The sequence below is a fragment of the Aulonocara sp. 'chitande type north' Nkhata Bay genome, linkage group LG10 (assembly GCF_057382095.1).
Source record: "Aulonocara sp. 'chitande type north' Nkhata Bay isolate Kocher_YH1m ecotype deep benthic linkage group LG10, A_spYH_male_GT1.1, whole genome shotgun sequence".
Classification (NCBI taxonomy): domain Eukaryota; kingdom Metazoa; phylum Chordata; class Actinopteri; order Cichliformes; family Cichlidae; genus Aulonocara; species Aulonocara sp. 'chitande type north' Nkhata Bay.
The window spans coordinates 15,307,827-15,334,060 of NC_141353.1; the positions used below are offsets into that span (position 1 = coordinate 15,307,827).

Consider the following 26,234-nt stretch of genomic DNA (forward strand, 5'->3'; position numbering starts at 1 on the left):
TTGACAGCATGATTTCTGTGTAACATTGCATCGCACAAACTGCCTCATAAGCAAAGTCAAACTTTTGTTCCATTAGGGTCAACGTACCCATTATCAGGTATTTTATTTTTCCTGTTTCCACTAGAGCAAACACGCAACTGAAAAGTAGAATTCAAGTCAGAAAACAATCACCTTCCATTGAAGCTGTGGGAAATGTTCACAATGCACATGTTCTGCAAGAAAGCAAGTTGGCTGAATGCAAGCTGCCCTTTTGAACATGGGCAGTCTTGATGTTTAATCAACTTCTGGGATACTAATATACAGTTCACCGACAATGAAATCCTCCTTTAGGAGAAGACACACACACACAAAAAGCCAAATACAATCACTGCGAGTTAGTCAAGCTTTTATCTGCTCCTGACAAAGAGCTCCACCAGACCAAAGGCATCAGACTGTGGTTTGTCTGAAAGGGACGCACTCGTGATGCCTTAGCTTCAGCTCTCACAGTTCACTCACAGAAAGCCACAATCTTCAAAATAAAACAAATAGCTGAAATTCTTACAGGAAAAAATTAAATTAAAAAGAATAAGTTTTCTTCTCCCATCTTAACAGAAAGATCTGCCTCACACATCACATGATAAAAGCCGCTTTCATCTTTCAACCATGACTTGTAAATAATCCCCACCTTTAATTCTTGCTCATTTGCTCGTTAGAACTACCTTTGGTGACCCTGATGGGAGCTCCACCCCAGCCCACACTGACTGGCACCTACAGTTTTTTTCCTCAGTGGGCGGGTCCACTGCTCTTTAGGACCCAGTGGCTGCTCGATTCAAGCAAGGAGTGACTCCGGCACTCAGACGGAAACAGACAAAGGCGAGGGGAGAGACGGCGTGCCGCTATCCTGCAGCATCGACTCACACACTCACATCCACTCCCCCACACACTCCGCAATCAGCGACGCAGGTGAGTCCGCTACTGGGTGGGATAATCAGCAGACTTCAGTGATTTTTAAAGAAAGTATATATTACATTGCAGTGATTTTGACTCTCAGGGGGCAACTTTGAATATCACTGTATTATTTTATTTTTTTGCATTTTGGAAGGGGATTATATCAGGCTTTTTTTTTTTTTTTTTTTTAGATTTAGGCTTGAGCAGGTGGATTGTGGCGTTCACACGCCCAACCCTCCCCTTTCATTTCAAGCAGAACTTGCATTTTAAGCTGCTGTCTCTGCCATGTGGCCACACGCCATCCATCATAAATGAAAAGAGTAGTGTCATGAAACTTTTCCTTTCGTGGCTCTTATTTTTCATTCTCTCTTTTTTAATACCTACCTTTCCGTGTGTTGGTGTGAGACATACCGCACGCAGATCAATTTTCCTGACGCGGACTGGAGAGTCATAATGTGGTGCTGGTTTGTCAGGAGTGTGTGTGGGTGTGTGTGGCTCAGTCAGGAACACAGAACCAGACAAATATATCAATGACACCACACAATGATACCGCAGTGCTGCCTGATGTCCAGGTTTGCGCTTAATTTGGAAGTGGGGAAAGCGCGCATATTTTTAACCAGATTTATTGATTGATAACGTCAAGTGTGTCAGCCACAAAGAGAGGTGATCTTTAAACAGTCGTGTCCGTGCAGATTAACACTAAAAAGCTGTGGGAGGATGTATTTTCTGGACTTGAGCAGGAGACTGAGCCGGCTGCAGCAGGAGCAGCAGCGATGGTGATGTCACTCTGAAGGCAGGCACCCCGTTTGAGACAATGGACTGTCCTAGTGGTTGCTTTTCTGGGGAAGGGTCACTGCTCGCTCTGCTTATTAGTGCAGCAGATGGGCTTGAAACCTGGCCTTTGTCAGCTAAGGAGCACCCAGTCCACAGAAGTCCCTCCCCTGTCAGTGTGCTTATCATAAAACACCAGTCAGCAGATCAGCCAAAGGTTAGCATGCTTGGTGGGGAAAGGGGGGTGTCGACCTGCCACATGGATGGGTGGTGATCTCTTCCACCCCCCGTTTGTCAGTATGGTTATACTATATACAGTGCTGTAATCATGTGGTACTAAAAGAGGCAGGATAGTGGAGGATTATGGGCTGTGACATTGTGTCATTCACCAGTTTGTGTGCATGTTTTGACTAATTGGTTTAGGCCTTCTTAACATTAGCACCAAGGCTGGATATATGTTTGCAATGAATATCACAGCACAACAGCTTGTTGTTAAAAGGTGGGGCCTCAAATTTTTATTGTTTTCCAAGCTGCTTCCTTTTTTTTTTTTTTTTTCTTTCTTTCTTCATTTTCATATAACCATGTTGGGTCTACTGAAAGCAGCGAACCGTGTTTTTTGTACATCAGATGACTCGCATGTGAAGAAGGAAGTGAAAAGCTTAGTTTTAGTTTGAGAATTTTGCAAAACAATGACACCTAAAATTTCATATCCTCACTACATCCACTGAAACACTCCCTGATGATTTGGAGGACCTCCGCCTCATATTACGGCGCAAGATTGACTTTCAGTGGCAGAAGATGCCAAATGAATTCTGTCTTCAGTGACTTGAAAAATGTCAAAGTCAAATCTTGAGTTGTTAAAATGCCACTCGGAGTGGAGTTGTGTTCAAAGACCAGTGACCTTTCAGTCAATAATGACAAGTCCTGTGAGGATATCGGGGCCCGTAGAAGTGACAGAAATGTGACACTTCACATTTGTGCTATTCGGCTCGGTCTCGTCAAATATGTTTTTAAAAAGAATACTCTCCTTTAAAGTTTAAATTGGGGAGACATTGCTCATAGATCGGGGCTTTAAACTTTGCACTTCCCCTTTCATGTGAATGGGTGTGGGCATTTGATGGGTGTCTGTGTGTCAGTTGTTGAAAAAGTATCAGTTTGAAGATGCTCTTCAATGAGTTTTTGTGGCTTTGGCAAGTTTATTTGTGGTCATCAGGTGGAAGATTAACTAGCAGACTACTACTTTTGCTATAAAACCTTGGGCAGTCAACCTCCATAGAATAAGCATTTTTTTTTTTGAGTTGTTGAGCCGTATAATTTCCTTGTGATTCCGTTGATGTCATTGATATCTCAGATATCTAATAGGACAATATACAAGTTGACATCATCATTATTTCCAAAACCTTTTGTGTTAGTGGTTAGCTTACTGATTCATCACTTACTGATTCATCTGGCCAAGTGAGACAGCTGCACAGAGGTGTCTGTAGGCGGACTTCAGAAGAAGAGGGGGAGCTATCATGTGCTACATGCCACATAAAGCAGTGTGGTAACAGTCAGTGAGACGTACTGCTGCACACTCACTGCATCTGGAGTATTTTAGGGTCATACTATTTTATGTGTAGAAATTCAAAGAGTCTGCACTAACATTTTAAAAATCATTTTAAAAATGTTAATGCATGCGTGACAAAGTTTTAGTTTGACATGCAGGATTGATGACCAGCGGTTTTAGTACGTGTAGCTTTAAATGCACCGGTTGGCCACGCCTCTTTCAGGAAGAATGGTGTGCCGGCTGTTGCCATGGATACCTTGGCTAAAACAAGGCAGTACCAATATGGCTGCTATGCAATTAATTTAAGTGAATGTGAGAAAGCGTCCCGTTGCTGCTGTGTCTGAGTGACTATTTTCTGTGTAAATATAACCTGCAGCTGTCTCTGAATTATTTGCATTGTTTGTTTGTTTTTCCTTTTAGATATCATGATTAAATCAGGGTTTTAGCTGCGCACAGTGCCAGCTTTGGAAATGGCTTATAAATGACAGCTGGTTAACATGAAGCCTTAATGTGCTCCGTGTGTCATAATGATGTAATGCTCATTATGTTGTTTAACTACAAAAAAGGAAAATGATTTAAATGAGAGCAGCTTTATTGAAATAGTTGATGTGAGGACAGTCTAGGAGAGAAGAAAACGGAGGCAAACATTAGCCTGTTAGCTGTGCTCCCTGCTAACAGTGGGATAAATACAGGGGCATGAACGTTACTACCAAGATGTCATGCATTAATTTCTCAAATCCCATTTTGAAGCCTCAGCATTATTGTTTCCGCCTTGTTAACGAAGAATGTGTGGTTTCATAAGTCTGAAACATGGTATGACCAAGGTTCTTAAAAACTGACTTGACTTTTCTTCTTCTTTTTAATTTGGTATGACCCAAAATGAGTGTCTAACCCATAAATTCATAGGAAAGTGTTGATGGAGGTCAAGTCAGAAAGCTGTTTTCTCAAGTCTTTTTGCAACAACAATTATCACCTGGTGGAATTCCGATCGGCATATTTTTCTTTTCTTAATTTCTTATAAAACATGTCCATGTTTTTATACTGACTTTATATTGGATACGTGTTTTATACTGCATAAATATCAGGGGAATTAAAAATAGCAAATCCACTGGGTGTTAAGTTCCTCAGATGCCATGAGTGGACACATACTCCTTGTCTTAGAAGCAAACAATTAACGGGCAGTGCCAGGGCAGCACTGTACAAATTTAACTTCAATGACTATTGGTTTCCAGTTTTAATATTAGCGATACAATTGGCTAATCATCTTAATCTCATTCCTGTGCCTAATCCTCACCTAGCTCTGGATTTTGGTTTATTTAGATGCAGATTTATGAATAAGTCACAATCATGGAATTAAATGTTGCTCTGAGTGAAATGTCATAAACATACGACCATTAACCGTTAATACTACTGCAGTATCTGGTGATACATTACAAGCACTTGTTTCCTTCTTTCCCTAGACTCTCTGGAGCTGGTCACCACCCCAACACATCTGTCACGACCACGATAACTTTCAGTCATCATGGAGCTAGACTTTGGACATTTTGATGAGCGAGACAAGGCCTCTCGTACCCCGCGGGGCGGGCGTATGAATGGACTCCCCAGCCCTACTCACAGCGCCCATTGCAGCTTCTACCGCACACGCACTCTGCAGGCCCTCACCAATGAGAAGAAAGCCAAAAAGGTGCGCTTCTATCGCAACGGAGACCGCTTCTTCAAAGGCATCGTGTACGCTGTAGCCAACGACCGATTCCGCACCTTTGATGCCCTCCTGGCCGACTTGACGCGCTCGCTGTCCGACCACATCAATTTGCCACAGGGTGTGCGTTTCATCTTCACTATTGATGGTGCACGCAAGATCACAACCTTGGATGACCTAGAGGAAGGTAAAAATGTTCCAGCAGGACCAAGCAAATGTATGATTTAACACCATGAAATATTGGTGCATTGTAAGGTTTTAGTAAAGGTAGAACCGCTGTGAAAAGGTGGGCCCTCAAGATACCCGCCAGTTTCTTTGCTGAGAAGTATTAGAAAGAAACATAAAACTTGCAGTTTTTTGAGATTACAAGTCTAATCTGTTCAGTCTAGACTTCTCTAATCTCCCATATGATGTATTAAATTCTAGGCTAAAGAGTTGTGTTTATGCAGTTGACTGACATCGGTCTACTTTTTTGGTAGTTGGGCAGTTTTGTTTGACGGAAGTTGTTTAAAACATTTAAAACATTTTTTTTTCTTTTGACAAAGGCAAAAAAACCGAGACAAATGGGGAAATGCAGTGAAAGAGCCAATCTGTTTTAAACATCCACATGCATGCTCTTTCATTTCTTAAATGTAAATTGTATTTTAGCATCTTGCTGTTGGGGAATTCCTGTTGCAGCTAATAAAGCTGAAAGTGGGTCTTCTGTCTTGATCTTAATGGGATTCAGTGTTAAGTTTAGACTCTCAGAGGGCTTCCTTCTGTACTTTAAAGTTGGATCTTTACACTCAGCATGAGAGAGCAGTTTGTTAATTGAAATCATTAGGATCTCATCATTGAAGAAACCACCAGCCACATTTCTTTATGCATATTTATTAAACCTTTCCCACAGTACCCATAGCAACAGTGAGAAGAAATCCAAATAAATTGAAGTTACACCTTTTTATGATTTTCGGATTTTTCTGATTCAGCAGTCACGATTATTATAGCTACTGTAAGAATCTGGGGAGCTGTTCAGCTTGCATTTCTGTCTGATAGCTGGAGTAGTGTAGACACCCTTAAGAGCAGCTGCCACCGTGATTGCTCTTGTTCCATTTGGCACCAGAACACAGACTAGGACAAGAAGTGATTCATTTGCCTCCAAAAATTTATGTAGTGAAAGTTGCCAAACATGGTGACTGAAGGAAATCTTCGCTCGACATCAAACCGGATGATCCATGTGTTGACCTGCTTGTCGCAAATTGCTGTTCCAGTCAAATTGTCGCTTATTTGCAGCAGCCTGAAGCTGAATTTGCGACATGGGATGTGTCAGAGGGATAATGCAATTTGAAAAGGGGGAAAGTCAGATGGATGAAGTGAGAGCAACGATATTAGTTAAATGCTGCTTAAACCCCAGTCCTGTCTCCCCCCCCCCCTTTTCTTTTTTTTGAATGAGGGTTTCTCAGGTATAATATTTAGAAAGTAAAACATCCCAGATTTTTATTTTTTCTTCTCCCCTCTTTCTCTCCACTCGCACACAGACTTGACTTTGCGAGATTCCTTTAAGGCTGCTGAGGGATGAGGTAGACAGGGTGAGTTTTGGGTGAAGCTGGAAGATAAACTGCAGCTTAATTTGTCTAAAATGAGGTGATCATCTCTGCCGCTTGAGCTGCTTAGGAAAGATAGGAGTGTGTGTGTGTGTATTATCTTTGTGTATATGTGTGTCGAGCAGGGGTGCAGAGTTAGCACTGTGGGTGGCGGGGCTATTTCATTGTGCTTCCTTTTGTGAGATATAATTAATTGTTCAATCTCCTCTGCACAGTGTAATCCCGTTTTGTTCCTCTTGTCTCTTCTGCAATTTCTCCACATTTGGCCTAATTGTTGCCTTCTGGATTGCCTCCTTTTTGCCAGATTTTTTTTTTTCTTCCCCTCCCTCTGTCCCCCAGCAGCCTTTTGTCTTTAAAGTCTAGCTTGCAGTGAAAACTATGAACTGATGATGAATACAGCAGATATTTTAGGAAAATGTGGCAATCATTCGGTATATGAAGAGCAATCATTGACACATGGTTATTAAACAGTCTACATTTATCTTATTACCTCAGGTTTCAAAGCAAGGACTGATCCAAAGTGGTAAAGCATGAAACAAGTTTGTTTCCATACTGAGTGGAGAGGGGTTAATTCTAATGGTATTTGTCGTAATGGTGCTACCATCTCAGTAAAATGGGGTAAGTTTGTGGCAATCCAGTGATCCAAATTTTGCAAATATTCATGGCAACGCAGCCTGGTGGTTCAAAGCCTGTCTGTGAACTTCAAACAAGACCTCAGCAGCCATGCTAATGTCTATAAAGTGATTTTCAGTCATTTTAAAAACCTTTTCTTCCCTCCTACTAGTCTTGAAAGTTCCTGAAGGTTCAAATCTTTGAGTAGAGAGACGCTGCGGGACTCTCAGGTGCCAAAGTTGAATAATATGCGTGTTACGACACACTAACCCAATTTCTCTTTGACTCTGCAGGGGAAAGCTATGTTTGCGCATCAGAGAACTTCTACAAGAAAGTTGACTACACAAAGAACGTCAACCCCAACTGGTCTGTGAATGTAAAGGCCTCAGCAAGCCAGAAGAACATGCAGTCCTTAGCTGCCAAGGCTGCCGGTGAGTCCAGGGAGACCAAGGACTTTATTCGACCCAAGCTCGTAACGGTCATGCGTAGCGGCGTGAAGCCACGCAAAGCTGTCCGCTTCCTGCTCAATAAGAAGACCGCACACTCCTTTGAGCAGGTGCTCACTGACATCACGGAGGCCATTAAACTGGAGAGTGGCGTGGTTAAGAGGATCTACACTCTGGATGGCAAGCAGGTATTGTCACTTTACGCCGTGATATAAAGTTATTGGCTCACACGTGCTGCTGAAAATCTGACTTTACAGCATGTGATGTGCATATGAAAATGTCTAACCTGCTAAAATTCAAATGAACCATGCTGCGGATGGAGTTCTATGTCTGCATTTGTTTAATTTGGGATAGAGCCCTCTGTTTGAGAAATAAGTGAAATAAAGGCAGTACAGTACTGTATGTAAACGAAGTCTCACAATAGGAAAATTTGTGGTCGGATTGAGGACGGTGTGTCATTCATACATCTGCCCCCACACAGGCAGTGATGAACGGGATCAAGAGAAAGCAGGAAGCAGAATAATTAGCTTAGAAATGTAAAAAACCAGACAAAACGATCTTGTTGCCTCATCAGTGGTTTCCTTTTAACTCCAATGACTTTCAAAAGTGACACAAGATGCCCACAAAATCCTATTGTTCTGTCATAACCTCAGCCAACAATGACTTAGTCGCTCCATGAGAAATCCAAGCGTCTGTGGGAACAACCTTTGTATGACCTTCGCTGTCAGCAGTTTGTCTTCAGACTTTTTTTCTCTGATGCTACCTAGTCACCTGTGTTGTGGTCAGAGACATTAGAGTCTTGCCTGCCAACCTTTTGTTGCTCAGCTGGTTTTAGGCCACTGGTATTTCTGAGTCCCATCTGGCTTTGAAAAGCTTAAAAGTCCTGCGGAGTTCTGATGTCTTCCCACTATAGTGTGCAAAAAGGGCCCGGCCCTGTATTGTTGCCATTTTGTTCCCATTCGGAGGCAAACATTGTGACACCGAATGACCATTGTTCGAACAACCAGTCAAGACATCCTCTCGTGCTTGGAAGAATGATTCCAGAATGAAAGTGCTGACATTCATCTGTTCTAATTTTAAGATAAATGCTTGACATCCTTACTGGCCAAGAGGTTGCCTTATTTTCTGAATTTTTGTATTTTACCCGTTTGGTTAAATTTCTACCCTTACAGCACATGTGTAGGGTAAAAATGCAGGTATAGACAAACCTGCACAGTAACAGGATTACTAGTCTATCATCTCAAAGTCTGCAATGTTGGTCTTTTTATATGACTAGCTCAGTTTGTCAAACCAGGTAAAATTATCAGCCATTTGTTGATCTTGAACCCAACTGGCTGCCGATTGTGGGAGAATCCATTAGACTGGGACATGGTCACTGTACCAATATTATATTTAAGTCTATCTATTTCACATATATACTAGTTTACCGAGCTGCCGTTTTTAACGATATGAATTTACCTAAAACCAAGAAAAATGTCCGCATGAGACGCCCACACGCACATTTTAATATTGCCTAAAAGTCGTTCCCTGGGGATGCTATTGTTTACTCGACACACCAGCTAAGCTAAAAGGACATACCGGTAATATATTATTCATGCTCACACTTTATTGGGATACTTTTAAAGCGCAGCCGCAACCATACAGCATCACCCAGCTGTAAGGCTGTGGAAAGGTTTGAGATGATGCACTTAACTAATTCCTTAATATCAAGAGATGTCACTGTAAAGGTGTGTGTGTGTGTGTGGCATTACAAAAAAGGTTGGCTATGGAGAGGATTGTGCTTTCAGATTTGTCTGCAGAGGTGACCTTTTTGACTTTATTAAACCGTAATAGTATAACTGATCTTGCTTTTCTCATGATAACGTTACTCCTGTATACCTGTGAGTTCCAGACTAGTGTGAAGCGCTGCAAATTGGCAGATGCAGGGATGAGGAACGTGTGTGTGTGTGTGTGTGTGTGTGTGTGTGCGTGCGCGCGCGCGCATCTGTTCCTCAATCCTCTCTTTGATATGGTTAAATGTTTGCCTATTCTTAGGAAAAGAGGGTTTGCGCCTGTCTTATTGATTACAAATGCATTACTGACTGGGGTATCTCTTACATGTTGAACTGCCTTTTTCTTTTTGTATTATTAATAATGCTGGACAGCGATGCGTCTTGGAGCAGGGGAGGTGTTCTGAAATGATAGATGGGAGGCTATTTGATTTTAATGCTCTGTCCCTTGGGTGCAGTCTGGCCGCCCCGGGTCTTGTACTGGTTTTCTCCCGAAGCTCCTGCTGGAGATGGAAATCACCTTATCCCTCCCCTCCTCCCTCTTCCCTCACACACATGCGTAATGATAAATGAATTGTGGTCACACCATCAACAGCCATCATATTGCAGGCATTCCAATCAGTGCATATTGATTGTGCTGCCATCATGGTAGCTCTAGCTTTTTTTTTTTTTTTTCACAATTCACGTCTGCTGATCTGTTGCTCCTGCCTGCGACTCCCCGTTTCACATTAATGCACAGAAATGTGAGAAACGCAGTGCACGTTATTATGGCGTCTTTGTGTGCAGAGGCACATTGCAGCTGCTCTGTGGTGGAGGTGATATGGTAGAAGCAATATTGATGCAGTGCCCACCCCTCCCTGACTCTGCGCCGATCCTCCTCTTCCCATTCCGCTGCGATAGCTGCTGGGACTGGTTGCTAGGAGACCACATCCCAGGCACAAAGAGAGCCCAGCTGGTGTGGACCGGTCTGTCAGATACCACATCCTGTAGTGGGTGTGAGAGTTTACTATCAAAGCAACCCTTTAGTATTGAAAATATAAAAAAAAAAAGACCACATGTCATGTTTATTTTACCTGCTTGCATTCCATCATTGGGTGTGACTTGTGTGAGCACACTCTAGCGTGTGTGTATGTATGTATGTGTGTTTTTTTTTTTTTTTTTTTTGTTTTTTTTTTTTTATCAGCTCTGCTGGTGCCCAAAATTTGAGAAGGCGTTGCAGGTTGTCTTCCTGGCATTTTTAAAATGGCTGCTTTTCATGCTTTGACGTTCCTCTTTTCCTTAATGGACTCTGCAGACAGCCCGCTCGCCCCTCTTTGCAAGTGCTGTGAACAAAATCACTCCCATTTTTCCCTCAAATGCTGCTGCTTTGCAGCCCAATCAGGAAGGGTGGGGCCAGTGGCTTCAGGATTACCATTCTTACAGCAAATTAGAATCATTTTATTTGCACTGATGGGGGGGCTAATTATTCCCTGAGTCTATGGAGGGGGGAAAAAAGTGCATTACTTCATTTGCCCTCACTGCTTCTACATCAGGTTGGAGAGCGTCTATCTAATTGCTGGCAGCCATTTTGTATTCTTTCCTCTTTGATAGAGGTGTCTGCAGAGGAGACTGGCTCTGATTTGCATTTAAGATTCACTGCTTGCTCATTTGAATTGCACTTAAGAAAAAGTTATCGTCTAACAGACGCCATAATCAAATATCATTTGTGAAACGTCTTGATGATGCATTGTGCTGCTGTGTCGTTTTGTCCTGGTGCATTATCACAAGTCTGGAGCAGAGCAGAGAGCTTTAACAGATTTGAGTGTTTAATATTAAGACTCGGGTTGGGATCTTTAGTTTTTAAGGTTTGCTTGAGATTAAGAGAAAGTAAGATGTGACTGAGGAAGTATTCAATTAAAAAATCCTCTTTTCTGAGGCTGCATTGCATTTATGACCGAATCAGTCACAGGCAGAAAATCAGCTTTTCTTTTTGCATTGACAGTAATTTCATGTTTTTTGTTTTTTTTTTTTTTTTTTCTTTTCTTTTTTTGTTTTTTTTAACATTTAAAATGAATTTGTTAAACAATCAGAGGGGGGGATGGATGCTTCAGGCACAAGGTCGCGCTGTTATTGTCAGAGAACAAAAGATTCCAGTTCACTTTAGCGGTTAATAACTATGGTAACAAATTATTCACTGAATTAATAGACGGATGTATGCTCGGGTTCAAAGCTTCTTAACGACTAAAATACATCTGCTACCGGGCAAGAAAAGCCTGCTTTTCCCTGGTTATCCGTGCTCTAGCAGTGTCTGCTTTTGCCATACTGCAGAAGCAGTTGTCATGGCAATAAGCTCCACCGTGATGGATTCAGTTTGTGACAATGGTTGTAATGCGCTGAGTGTGCTCTTTACGCTGGGTCTTACCTGCCCTGCCCTCTAGTCCTCATCCGTCAAAAGCTCACTGCATTTGCGTGCACGCAAATGCAGCTAAACTGAGTCAAGCAGACAGGCAGGGTGACGGAGGGGCGTGGTCCCTCGTGATGAAGCACTGCAAGCAGACATAGAGGGAATAAGCATACATGTACAAGCTTCTAACAGCCCCACTTTCATGCAATGAGCACCACATCAACAAGTGAGCATGACCTGGGGGAGAAGAGGAGGAAGCACTGTTTAATAATGTTAAGGCCACATCAGTCAGCTAAATGGAAAGCCTGCTTCCGTGGGGTCGAGAGGGGTGGGGTTAAAACGGCATCAGGCACCAGCTGGTCCCCATGACTGTGCAGATATCTGTGCCTAACTGGCTCATCTGTGCTCCAAATGCATCCAGAGCACCTACGATAACGCACAAGCAGTACGCTGGTGCATGAAGGTCATAGATGGGTCAGAAAGGCAACTGGTAGCAGTTTCCTGTAAAGCAATTACTGATGTCCAAATGCACCCCCCCTTCTTTTTTTTTTTTTCTTTTTCAATTTACTAAATTTGTCCTGAAATTCTCAGTACCTGAGCTGCTGCTGTCCTAAAAGATAATCTGATGTGCTGCTTTTTTATACTTGTCTGAAATGAACAAACTGGAGAGTGTGTATTTTGGAGGAATATTCCACTCAGTGCAGAGGTACTGATATTGATCAGGTCTGTGTGCTCAGTGAAGAGACTGTGGGCGTTTTTACCCATAGGCTGAAAAAAGCAAGGTCCCTTTTTTTTTTTTTTTTTTTTTTTTTTCTCTCCTTAGGCTGATATGAGAATACTTTGCAGAGCACATCAGATGTGTGTAATCAGTTACGCACTACTCTATTCCAGTGTTTAACCTTCTGTTGACTCATTAAAGCTTATGTTCAGTCGTTACTGTTCGTAAGGTGAGTAGTGGTTAGTGAAATTGTTGGAATGCAGCACTGAGTAGCTTTACTTTTGCACTGACAGGAATTATTGTGACTATTTTTACAAATGGATGGATGCAAGTCTTTGTGAATCATTTCTGCTCAGACTGCAGCTGAATGGCCGAGCTGAAGTCAATATTAACCAGCTGCCCTTAAAAGAAAAGGGGGGGGGAAGACAAAGGATGCATAGCTTTGTTTGAAAATGCTCCCTGCTGCTTTGCACAAAGGCATTTTAGTTGCACCTGAAACAAGAATGTGTAGCATGCCATATGCTGGAAAGCTGAGGGTACAGACTACCTCCAGTTGTGGTAAAGGGTGGCTCTGATCCTGTGCAAGTACAGCACTTATTTTGCTATGTTATTAATATCAGTCGTGTTTTATGACAATGGCTAAAACTGTTATCCTACAGTGCTTTTTCCAAATAGTTTCATAGAGATCGTATTGTGCTGCACATATGGAGCCAAATTTCTCAAATTACCTCTGAGAGGTAAAACTACTGTTCACCCCAGGAGGTTTCTGTTTTGCAGAAATTAAGTACCGTGGTTCCACCCACTTCTTAATTGGCATTGGGGAACTGAAGACCATCATCCAGTTAAAGGGCGTTTGCCCTTGCCAAGTTGGGTTAAAGAAACTCTGAATAATTCAGTTGCTGTTATTGGAGGTTCCCTACATGCTTGCTGGTGGGTTTTTTTTTTTTTTTTTTTTTTTTTTTTTTTTCTTTTTCTTCTTCCCTTTTTCCTGGGGGTCATGTGGACCTGACAGCTGGTGAGGCAGAGATTAGGGATGGGCTTGGTGGGACAGAGGGTGGAGGGCACCTGGAGTCTGTAAAGAGCCAGTTTTTCAGAAAAAATACGCCCATATCATCCCAGTAAATGCAGAGATGGGTACACTCACCCTGACATGTGCAGTACAAGCGTAATATGTATAAATGCAGTATGACAGCACTTTTGATCCATTTAAGTAAAATGGCATCAGGTCGGCTCATTGTCCTCCTCACGGACCCCTTTGCCAGATGGGTGAGGTTGACCTTTTCAGATCGAGGGAGGATGCTTCCTAACCTAAGCGCTCCCAAGCCGGCATGTGCCTTCCTCATTCATGCCATGTTTCTAAATGGACTCTGCATGTGATTAGATCAAATGTAAAATGTCAGAGCAGTTGTTTGTTTGTTTTTTCCTCACAAATTTCTGCCAACTGTACAAACTTATCAGGCCAATTTTATGGCGTGTTAGTCACTATTAATACACAACAGGCTTGCTGACTTTGACGCAAGATGGAGGTTTGGGCAGAGTTTGACACTGTAATCATACAATGTGGATTTAGGACTTTGAAAACATTTAAAAGTCCAAAGCTCTTGATAGGAAATTTGGTGGGTTTTTGGGTGTTTTTTACTATGGAAGCTTGAACGTAAGGCTAATTTCCTTTCAGCCTCTGATAAGAGAACGGGTGAGGAGTTTAGCTTTGGAAGCCAGTATGAGTTAAATTTCTTTGCAGCGGTACAATTGTTCAGACATTTCAATGTTTAATCCCATTCAGTATCTTTTGTTTTGAAGCATTCATACTGAATTCTCCCATCAGAGATTAGACATGTTGTTGGAAGTTAAAGTGGTCTTGCGTGCCAGGCAGCCAGAATCTTAAATTTAAGTAGCGATCTGTTAAAGAATAAAGTAGCAGACTATAGGATTAAAACATTATCCCTTTAATCATCTCTGTTCCTAAAGCTATTTAAAAACATGCAGTAGCGTCTACCCACCCACGCTGTTTCGGCCCATTTTCATCTCCTTTCCTCCACCCACTCGCCTTAAGGGTAGAAAGAACACCTACTAATGCTTCCATATTATGATTAACTGTCAGGTGCCCTTCTTGCCATACAACAGTTTAACCTAATGAAAGTAGTATGTATGTATCCAATTTCCTGATAACGAACACTAAAGAGAACCCAAGTGTGTAGCCTGTAAATTAGCCCCAGCTGAAAAACCAATTAGGTTTTGATCCCTGGAGTCGAAGCACCATCTCTGTACCTCGGCAGGGCTCTGAAAGGCCTGTTTTGGGGGGGGGAAATATTGTGGGGCACAGAGGAGGGTACAGCTGTTGGATGCCACGCCAACAAGTCACCACCACACACTTTTAGCTTGTCTAGCAGGACGGAGAACCAACATTGCAGCTGCTGGGGTGGTGAGATCCCAAATTATCCAGAGCTCATAGTTTGAATGTGTATCACAGTGGCAACCCATGATGCATCTTGACCCTGGCATGGGCCCCAACATGGGGCTGTTTTTCAGCATGTGGATCTCTAAACAGTCTTGCGTTGGTGAAAACTGACGTGCTTTTAAATTAAAAAAAAAAAAAGCAAATTCCATCTTTAAATAAAGGGCAAGTTATCTGTAGTTCACTTGTAGTAGTGCTTTGATCCTATAATTCTAAACGAGAAGGAAGAGATTTCAACAGGTGTTGAAAGGCAGAGTGGAAATTTGACTGATATGCTTTGTAACAGATCTCATCAGCACAAGAAAGAAGAGCAGTGTTTAGCTTGAATGGCTTTAATAGGCGTGTCTGAGCTGGTAACAGAGTCCGTATAATGGAGAACGGGGGAGAAGGTGTGGCACAAAGACATCTGTCCATACAGTAAGCCATATTGTGTCAACAGCTGCTTTAGAGTGAAAAGACCCCGGGGAAGGAAGTCGAATCATTTAAACATTACAGTAAAGGTGTAACATTATCATCTGTCTGGGTTTTTTTGTGCCTTTTGTGTTAATGTTTTGTTACATGAATCTAAAGGTATGTAAACAAGACGAGCAAAACACACAGGTCTGCTACAACCTGAAGATCGGAAGTTTTTATTTAGTGATTTCATTCACGTAAACCGGAGTGTGTGTGTGTGTGTATTTTCATTTAGCAGATCTAACATACAGTGATAGACATTTGAGCTGGCAGTCCTCTTGGCAAACTCATAATCGTAGCTTCTATAGTAAGATTCTGATTTTCAGTTGGCCTTTTAAACGTTACTTTTGCTAGTGACATGCTCCTAACCTAGATCCGTCAGTCTTTTATTCAGATTAAAACACCTCCGCAACTGCCGGATTTGTGCAGATATTTCTGCTCCTTGGAGAAGAAAAATATGAAGGACTTGGTGGTCCCTGAAACTTTCCTTGTCACTAGAATCGGGTACAGATTTGTGTGTGGGGTTTTTTTTTTTTTTTTTAATATGTTGGATGGATTGCCATTATGGCATGTACTCCTATTAACTCCAGGATAAATGGAGGGAACAGGAGTACAATTGAGAATGTCTTTATATTTTATGTATGGGCAGTGGATCAATATTCAGTTGAACACATTGGTGCAATGAAAGGGGCTAAATGCCTGAGCCTCCATGCTTTCTCATTCTGCTGTACCTTTATTGCTAATTAACTAGGTTAGCATGCTAGCTGCTCTTAGTTTAGCTCAAAGCACTGTTGTGCCTGAGTGTGTTCAGTAAAGTATTTTCTACTGTCTGTGCGTTCGAATCAGTGTTTTCCTAGAGGACAGTATCACCCACTTGACAGCTCCTGTATGTGGTCAACCATCAATGGTAATTGCGCAACAATATAGCAAAGCACGATATAAGATAAACATCATTAAAAGCACATTGAGTTATTTAAAAGGCTGATGGCTGACAGGACAAATGAGTTGGTCTGTGGCCACATCAAAGCAACTTAAACTCTTTAGACAGGCTGGCACGAATCAGCCACGACCATGGACGGTATAAAAGATACATAAGGGTACTCTTTCTATAGTACCTGATGACTTGGAACCACAACTATCGACATCTGGTCAATGTAGGGTTTTGGCTTTATTTTTCTGCCTTGGAATCTTGGTAGTCTTAGTCCTTGTCATAGATTGTAGAAAATATCTAGGCTTTCTTCAAAGGCCTAACCATATACACATGAGGAATGTTATTAAAGCCAAAGCCCATGGATTAGCAGCACACTTTGACTATACCTTGGAATCTGGGACTTGGTCCCAAAGTGAGGTTTTTAATGCCTTCTTTATTTTATAGTTCCTGCATGCTTTCCAATATCAGGTTTGGTATTGTGGAATTAATTTGGGATATTTGAGTCCACAGCCTCTTATGTTTGTAGTAAAACGGTAGAGCCAGTAGACTCTACTTTTATATTTTATATTCCAGTTTCTCAAATTTACTGTATTGTGTCTTAATAGGTCACCTGCCTCCAAGATTTCTTTGGCGATGATGACGTCTTCATTGCATGCGGACCAGAGAAATTCCGCTACGCACAGGACGACTTCTCTTTGGATGAGAATGGTTAGTAAGCATGATTGAATTGGTCTGTTTTGCATCCCATTATGGAATCAACTTAAGCGAGTAGCCACACACTGTAATGCAGCTTGTCGGAGGAGGGGTTGAACAGTTTATGATCTCCCTTTTTTTTTTTAAAAAGCCACAGTAGTGATCAGTTATCCAGACTCAAGTTTAAAATCCTGCTCCTGACATGTAAGGGCTTTGCTAATCAGCCCCCATCTTATCTTAAAGCCCTCATAGAACCATATCATCCCACTGGAGAACTTTGCGCTCAGACTGAAAGGTTACTTGAGGTTTCTCTAGTGTTTAAAAGTTAAGGCTGAAGGCTCTGCCTCCCATTTAAGGCCCCCTCTTCTGTGGAACCAGCTCCCACTTTGGATTCAAGAGACAAGACACGCTCTCTGTTCTTAAGATTAGGCTTCCTTTTGATAAAGGCTTATAGTTTGGGCTGGATCAGTGTTTTTATATCCTGTCTTCCTCCCCTCAGCCCTGACCAGTCATGGCCGATGGCTGCCCCTCCCTGAGCCTGGTTCTGGTGGAGATTTCTTCCTGTTAAAAGGAGTTTTTCCTTCCCACTGTTGCCAAATGCTTGCTCAAATGGGATCATTGGATTGTTGGGGTTTTCCCTCTAGTATTGTAGGGCTACTTTATAATATTTAGTTTACATGATAAAGCACCTTGAAGCGACTGCTGTTATGATTTGGTGCTATATAAATTAAAAAATACATTGAGACTGAACTATCATGCAGTAATATCAGCTGTATAGAGAGATGACCTGTAACTGCAAATGACGTTAACATATTTGTCCATGAATCCTCTGCACGGCTTCATTTGCACAATTTTATGACCAATTTCTAGAGTTCTTGTGCAAGTTGTGCAAGATGGAATTAACGCTGCACATGAGCATCCAAAAAGTGTACTCTGTGTGTGTGTGTGTGTGTGTGTGTGTGTGTCTACAGAGATGAAGAAATGTATCCTTTTCATCAGGTTTTATTCATGTACAATGCTCTGTGGATGGAATTGTATATGTGTGAGGGAGGCTAAAAAGGAGGCTGAGAGAAGTCTTATCTGCACCCGGCAGCAGGGATGGGAAAAGGCAGGAAAAAGAAGAGCCATTAATCTGTCCTGTGACAGGTTTAGGCCAGCTGATCTGTTGGTGGTGATACTGCTGAGAAGTCAAGGAGAGAAAATATAAAGCCAACCCTCTGAGTTTCTCCCCGCAGACTTGAAATCCCTATTTTTAACAACCTACTTCCACCTAATGTGCTCTCCTCGAAACATTCAGTCTGCCTTTTTATGTTAACGCAGTGCTGATGCAGGGTTCATAACCATCATTATGTTACCTTCGTCTCTTTTCGTTTCTTGTAAGATTCTCGGCAGGATGGAGATGCCGGTTAGTTTATAATGATCTGCGTTCTTTTTCTAACTGTGTACTCCCCCCACTGAACTCGAGCTAAATCATTTCATTCAGCCTATAATAATCTTGGGGCCAATGCTAAATAAAATGGCTGAGTGGCTCAAGCAGGCATTTCTGAGTTGGCTTCAGTGGAGTTGATGAGACTGGCTTCTCTGTGATTCATCACGGTATGGATGGCTGTATCTATAACAAATTATAGAGATCAAGCAGACATTTTTTCAAATTTAAGAATCTGTACGGGCAAGAAAGACACACGACAAATATGCTATGAAATATTTCTTTAACATTTTCTGGGCTGGAGATGACCTTTGAAAGATCTACATGGGAAAAATATATTCAATCACATGATTACTGCTACCAAAATGGATTAATATCGCCCGAGTATTTTTATTTATTTTTTCACACTCCTTATGATAAATATGCCGACTGAAAGGAGTGCATGAGTACCTGCAGGTCTGTTTATGCAGTTGCAACATTAACAAAAGCCAAAAGGGACTCTAACAGACTCTATTCTGCTTTGAGACCACTGAGAAGATTTGACAAGCTGCTAGTCTGAGGTACTGTCAGATGCGTGGTGGCACACCTTGGAAACAATAGCACGTGAATGTGCGCCTGTACCCAACGGTGTGTGAAGGTTGAGAGAGAAGGAGACAAGACAGACGTGGCGAGATCTCAGGAGACGAAGGGAGGACAGATAGTATAATTAGCATGAAAAGTGGAAGAGAGGAGGAAGGGAGGGAAGAGAGCCTGACGGTACAAACAGAGGGGAAGATGCAGCGGGAGGAGTAGCAGTGTCTGGAGTCTGTCTACCCTGATTAATACAGTGACCCAGAATGGACTGCACATTCCTACATGCATGTTGTGTTTATTGTAACACCAAATTGTTGTTGGGGGGGAAGAAATGTATCATAATTGATTACACACAATTTTTAAAATGTGAGGTTGGCAACAAAGGAAAAAGCTGCTGGAGGAAAAAAAGGACGTAACAGAAATGAACACGTTGAACTCGAGGCATGAACGGTGGGTTCATGTGGGTTCATTTCAGACATTTTGAAAAACCTTCTACTGGGGAGTATGAGCAGCTCAATTATTCTGTTGGTAGGGGAAAAAATGTTATTCACTACTTTCTTTGTGCTTTTTATTTTCTCTCTCTTTACAGAATGCAGAGTGATGAAGGGACCCAAAGCTCAGCGAGGTTCAGCCAAGAGTCCTGGTCCAATCAAGCGCTGCAAGTCTCCTGCTGAATCGAGTGAGCCCGATACATCTCACCTACACTCTAGCCCTTCCCTTTTTTAAAAGCAGCCGACCACACCTTAGAAATCAAAGCTGGTGTAAAATTTAAAACAGGGTCTTTTCTGTTTAAGTGAATGAAACTACAAGATGATACTGTAGCAGATTCACGTAACTGATGTTGACCTTTGACTTAATCTGAAAGGAAAAATATGCCATGACATCATTAATCACACCTTTTTTTTCTTTAAATATTACCTGAATTTTATTCTGTGTAATTTTGATTAAAAGGCAGTAAATAGTTAAAAACTCAATCTCAGCATAAACTGGGGGCTTTTCTTTGTTGTGGGTCTTCTGAGCTTTAGTATAATCTTTCTGCTGTAGTTTCTTTAAAAGCATGAATAAAACATGAAAAGTAAACAAAGCCAATTTAAACAGCTTTGAGCTGTTTGTTTGACGATCAAGCACTTTTTAACATTTAATAATAACATCCAGGAGGCGAGAGAGCATGGAGGCTCTACAGCTGGTTCACGCTTAAATATTTCATGTGAGGAAAATCATACCATCCGGGTTTACATAGCTTTACCATTCAGCGGCTGAATAGTTTTTATTAAAATCGTCGGCATGATTTAAAACGAGCAAACAAAACGACTTGAGGAATATGGAGTGCTTGCCCCTTCTTTTTTTTTCTTTTTCTTCTTCTTCATGTACTGTTGCTGCATTACATAATAGGTGAGGTCTCCTGCTCTCTACAGGTTTCCTCAGTCATTTGGCTGTCATGGATATTTATTGATCACCAATGGTAAATGTCTGGACTCCAACACAGCAGGTGGTGGGCCAGCATCGTGTGGAGGCAGTAAACTATTTACCCATTAAGCACATTTGTAATTCCCGTGAGGCATGAAAGGAAGTGCATATTTATGTCAGTTAATCAATAGTACTGATGAGTTTAATGAAATTAGATTTTCTATGCTTTGGAATGATTGTCGTTTATGCCGTTTGCTATGGCATAACAAGTCTTAACACCTTAATATATTCAAATGAAAAAGCCTTTAAACTAAAACAACCATATAAAACGGATGTTTCCACCCAACAACAGTAATGTTTTGAGTTATGCTTTGAATCCTTAATAGAAACGGATGTTTTAATGTTATGAAAAATTGAACAGTCTCAGGGATTTACTAGGGAATCTGTACACTTTAAAAACGGCGTGATCATAGCAAGACTCGCACTTTACAGAATTCGTGTCCTAATACGGCTCTTTTACAGCAGACTTGGGCAGTATTGAGGTATTACAGTATTTAGAAATCCCAGTACTGCTCTTTTTTTATTCATTTGAAATGGAGGATTAGTTTATTCTACCACCAACATCTCTGCTTTTTTTTTTTTCTGCTTCTTTTAACACACATACCATGACATACTGAATAGCAGTTTGTATTAGTGTGCGTTTGCCATTGTGCCAGCATTAAAGTACACAATGACATGCAGTAATGTGCAATCAAAACAACCACACAATGCGAGGGGTTTTCTGCGGAAGCCGAATAAATATTCCAGATGTAGAAATCTGAGACCCAAACCGTGGCAGTGCGGGCAACTTTCTGTGTTCGTTTGATGTCTTTGGCCCTTTTCACAGCTGAGTGTCTCAAAAATCAGTACATCTAAACACGAGCAGCTCTCCCACACAGACTGAGCAGAGAGTGCAGTTATTTTATTTAAAGAGCCCAGGATAATGGGACTTGTGATTTCTCTGTTTGGCTGTGGGGTTTCTGTCGATCTGCCCGAGTGTTTAAACGAAGCCAGCGGCTTTACAATGAAGCTTTATCCACCTTGTGTTTCCAACAGTCGCTGGCTTAAACTTAGACCGGCCATCTGGCTCACGCTCTTTTCATCTCTTATAGACAAAAAGTCTTTCAAGCCACTTAACACTCACGGCTACATCACATCACACTGCTCTTAGATATAAACGGTGTTCCACACACACAGAATCCTAGCAACGTCGCGGAGACGCAGAGCGAGTGAATAAAACGTCACCTAACAAACAGAACTTGTCAGCCTCCTAAAACCTGGACCAGCAGGGTCCCTGTACATCACAGCCAAATGAGGCCACAGTTCAGGACTTGCTCTCCTTTTTGCTTCTCTTGCAAACTTTCTAATCCACTCTATGTTTACCTCTTCTACTTCTTTCCCCTCTCCTCCTCCCTCATCCCTCTTTGTCTTCCTCCCCACTCTCTTTACTTCTGCGTTGGCTCTCCCAGCCAACGGGACGGGCTCCAGCAGCCAGCTGTCCACCCCGATTTCCAAGCATTCCCCCACCTCCACCCCTACCAGTCCAGGCCTCAACAACAAGCAGAAGGTACCCTAACCTCTCCTCCTCTCCTGACCTTTCATCTTGTTGCCTGTTGTCTTTTTGTGTTTTATTTATTTTTTTGCTCTTTAGTTTGAGTTTACAAAAGTAATTGTGCTCCTCTGGATCTCCGCAGGATCTCTACCTGCCCCTATCTCTGGATGATGATGATTCTCTTGGTGAATCAATGTAGACTCCTGGCTCCTGCTGCCACCCTCCCCTCCAGTTTTATTTTTTTTTTCTTTGAGATCAGATACACAGAAGTTTTATACCTCTGCTGCTTTCCACCTTCACTCACAGTGCCACCTGTTTAGCATAACCCACTCTTTGTCTCTTTTTTTAAAGGCCTTAGCCAACAGGGCTACGACACCATTTGCTGCTTGAGAATGGCACAAACAGAACAGAGAAATCATTTTTCTTCTCACAATCAGCTCACTTTTTCCAGGTTTGCTTTTTCTATGTGGGATGGGCACTGTTTCTCAAAGGTTCTCACTGATCACTGTCATACAGATTTCATTATTGAAGGGAAAAAAAATCATTTTGAATACATACATTTTTGATAAAGGACGCACCCTAACTTTTAAACATTTCAGTCACAGAATTCCAAGCAGCAAATGGGTATTTTTAGGGGTGTTGGTCAGAAATGACAAAACTTTTGTATCACTTATCGTATTTGTGAGGTTCCTCCGTGTCCTTCTGCCCTCTAAGTGAAAGGTTTCTTGTCAGAGGAAGTCTGTTAAGCCAGTTTTAGTCTTTCTAACCTGCTGTAAATACTGTGTATAGCTATCCATCATAACATCTCGCCCAATGTCCATTGCTGTGCTTCCGTAATGTCACTACAATGTCTAGCATTCGCTTAACATGATACAGGGTACGGTCAAAGTAAAGTGGGACAAAAAAATACAATGAAGTCCCCTTGACAGAGGACGTGTGGGATGCAGTCCTGACTGCGCCTCCTTAATAACATTTCATATTGCCGGCTTGATATATGTAATAACGAAGATCTAAAACCCTCAACCTCACATTTTTTAATTGCTGTTCATCTCATCCAATCAGGCGCAGGGACGATTATGTAAAGAAAAGGCATCCCACGCCTCTTTAAGTTGGCCGGTCCTCTGTTTTGACCTTCTATACAGACAGTAGGCTTTACATGCTGCATAACAACCCCCCCCCCCCCCCCCCCACCCTGTGTTTTTTAGATTGTCACAAGCGGCAGCACATGATGTTGTTTTGAAGGACCTAACTGTGCATAAAAACAACCAAAGGAAGATCCAACAGGCCCTTCTGAAGGAAGAAAAAAAGCCAATGCACATCCAGTATACAGTTTTTATCGACAGTCTGAAGAATCCCTTTTTAAAACCAGTTTATCACATCTTACAGTGTACTTATTAGAAGTGATTTCACAGCAAGTAGTGGTGACATTTTTATAGTTTGAAATGATAAATAAAAATAAAGGTCTCAAAGCCAAAGTATTCTTTTTTTTTTTTTTTTTTTTTTTTTTGACCAAGACTTATAAAATAAAAAAGAAATAAAAAAAAACAAAAAAAAAAAAGGTGGGAGTATTTCATTTTAAGCAATTTAAAATAAAAATATTGTGGAAGAAGCACACCTGGAGTTTTATGCATGTTACTTTTGAAAAGCATCCAAATATGTCATGCTTAAATCATGCTCATCTGAGGCGGTTAGTTTTATCAGGGCGCTAACGGTAGTGGGATATCTCCCTTTTTCTTGCATGGCTCAGCATAGTTCTCCAATTAAGAGGGGAGGAGTGATGAAAACATAACAGTTGTCTAAATCGATGTGTGGGTTTTAAATTTTTATAAAGTTTAATTTATATTGAGGGTACTTGTGTAGGACTTATTTCCTAGTTTTCCTTGCTCACGTGAGCTCTAAACACCCCCCCCCCCCAAGCTTTTTTGTGCAATCTTTTATTTCTGTCGCCATATTCCCTTTTTCTATCACTTGGACTCGCATCGTATGTCAAGCAAATCTACTGAAAGGGGGTTTTCTCAGATTTTTGCAGGGAATAGAGCCTGAGAAATCTCTAAATTGGACTATGGTGAAGCACAAAGCAGGGAGCTACTTATTCACCACAGCAACAGACACTTTACTGCCTACTTGCCAGCATTACAAGGTGTGACTACAACCAATTTCTCAATATACAGATGACGTGCTGCATATGTAGCATTCTTTTAAATTAATATCTATGCATTTGGAATCGAGAATGGTTTTTAAAAAAAAATCAGTTTGGTTTTTCTTTCTGTACATGGCTTTTTTTTTTCTTTTTTTTTAAAATAACCTTAACAAGAAACGAACAAAACCCCGACATTTCCGTGTAGTTATTCTATTGTGACAAAGCGGCACTCCCAAAGTTGCACATCTTTGGAGTGATTTGGTGCCTGCCCTGTAGATGAGCTTTAAATAGCAGCTTTGTAATGGGCTAAAGCAACACTATCTGGTGCTGTGTCCTACACTCTTTCTCCTGCAGGGAGCGCTGTTAAACCAGCAAAACAGCTACTGTAACATTATCAGCTAATCCAACAGCAGGGACACCTCACTTCACCAATTGTTTTTAATTTTTTTTGTACAAAAGACCCTGTTTGTTGTCAGTCTTCTCAAACACTTAGTTCTGTAAAACTTAACGTGCTAATACTGTTCTCGTCAGCTTGAGTTTTCTGCAGCTTAATACTTACAGCATACAAAACGCTTACCACAGTACTTTGGTTGACTTGTGTAAACCAGATGCCGCCATGTAAGATGGATGGTGCCTTTTTTTCCCCCCCCCCGTCTTTTCTTTCTTCTTTTTTTCTTTTTAAAATTAACATCTTTTGATAGAAAGTTAAACTGGGACATAACAGGCTTGTACTTTGTTAACGGCCATTTGTAAAAACATTTTTAAACGTCTTAAATGAGGAGGCCTCCAAACACACTTTGTTTTGTAGAGACACAGGACTCTCGGTCGTGGTGTAAATATGCTCCCCTCCTGTTCGCTCTTTCATATGTATGCCTTTCTGATCGAATGAATGACTTTATTTTGTTTCTCTGAAATTTTACAATGTCCTTTTTAGTGGTATTTTGCAATGTCACAGTGGCTTGTTTCAGTGCTTCATTCAATGTATTAACCGGTATCCTTTTTGCAATTAAAAACGATTGTATTTCACCTTTCTGGTTGTTGAGTTTCTTTTTATTACTGTAACAGCAGAAAACTAATAGGAAATATGAAAAGTGGAGTGTGTGTGTGTGCTGGGAGACATAAAAATAAAGGACTAATGTAAAAATAGTAATTGTTCTCATTGTGGATCCCTCTCCATAAGCATTTTCATCACCATGGGAACAAGAAATGCCTTTCTCATTGTCAGCTGTGCCCTAATATATCAAACAGCTGATCAGCTGCCAGTAGTGTCAGGCTGGCAAGTTAGTATATGTGTTGTAGTCATCAAGATTTTTCAGAATTCGTGAGCTGGACAGAGTCAAATATTTGTGGAGAAAGAACCGGCCACTTCATTAGTTACACCTTCCTAGCGCTGGCTTCAATGCTCCTTTTGCCTTCAGAGCTGCCCTTTGTTCTCCATGGTACCGATCCAACAAGTTGGTCATCGGATTTTGTTCCATATTGACAATTGCTGCAGATTTGCAGCTTCATGTCTATGATGTGCATCTCCCGTTCTTCCACATCTCAAAGGTTTGGCGTGTTATCCTGTGGAAAGCAACCATCAGAAAATGGGCAAACTGTGATCATAAAGGGATGAACATGGTTAGCAACAGTACTTGGGTAGATTGTGGCAATTAAACAATACTTAAGAGTTCGTCAAGAAAATATCCTCCACACTGATGCTACAAGCTTGAACCATTGACACAAGGCTACGTTTTTATGCTTATGCCAAATTCTGATCCCACCATCCAAGTGCAAAGACTCATTAGACCAGGCAACATTTTCCAGTCTGTTGTCCAGTTTTGGTGAGCCTGTGCAAATTTTGTTGTAGTTTCAGTTCTTAAGAGTGTTGCCCGTGTGGTCTTTTGCTGCTGTAGACCATCTGATGCTTTTGGTGTGTTCAGAGACGCTCTTCTGAATACATCCTGGTTGGAACCAGTAGTTACCAGAGTTATTTTTACCTTCCAGTCAGCTCAAAGCAGTCTGGTTTCTGGCATCAACGAGGTATTGTCGCCTAGAGAACTGCTGCTCACTGGATATTTTTGTTTTATGATTATTATCTGTAAACCGTAGAGACGGTTATGAAGGATAAT

General features: G+C 41.4%; 1 protein-coding gene across 2 annotated transcripts; it reads left to right on the top strand.

Moving 5' to 3' along the window:
- The first annotated feature begins 813 nt into the window (after nucleotides 1-813).
- LOC147320491 (neuronal migration protein doublecortin-like) lies at nucleotides 814-25,149 on the top strand. Of its 2 annotated transcripts, none has more exons than XM_086308540.1 (7): nucleotides 814-942; nucleotides 4,705-5,130; nucleotides 7,432-7,772; nucleotides 16,899-17,001; nucleotides 19,575-19,664; nucleotides 21,901-21,998; nucleotides 22,126-25,149. In XM_086308540.1, exons 2-7 carry the CDS (start codon nucleotides 4,767-4,769, stop codon nucleotides 22,180-22,182), a joined length of 1,053 nt encoding a protein of 350 aa, XP_086164666.1. In that variant the 5' UTR covers nucleotides 814-942; nucleotides 4,705-4,766; the 3' UTR covers nucleotides 22,183-25,149. The 2 variants fall into 2 exon arrangements, with proteins under 2 accessions (XP_086164666.1, XP_086164667.1); XM_086308541.1 differs by lacking the exon at nucleotides 814-942 and adding an exon at nucleotides 3,526-3,603.
- The last annotated feature ends 1,085 nt before the right edge of the window (nucleotides 25,150-26,234 follow it).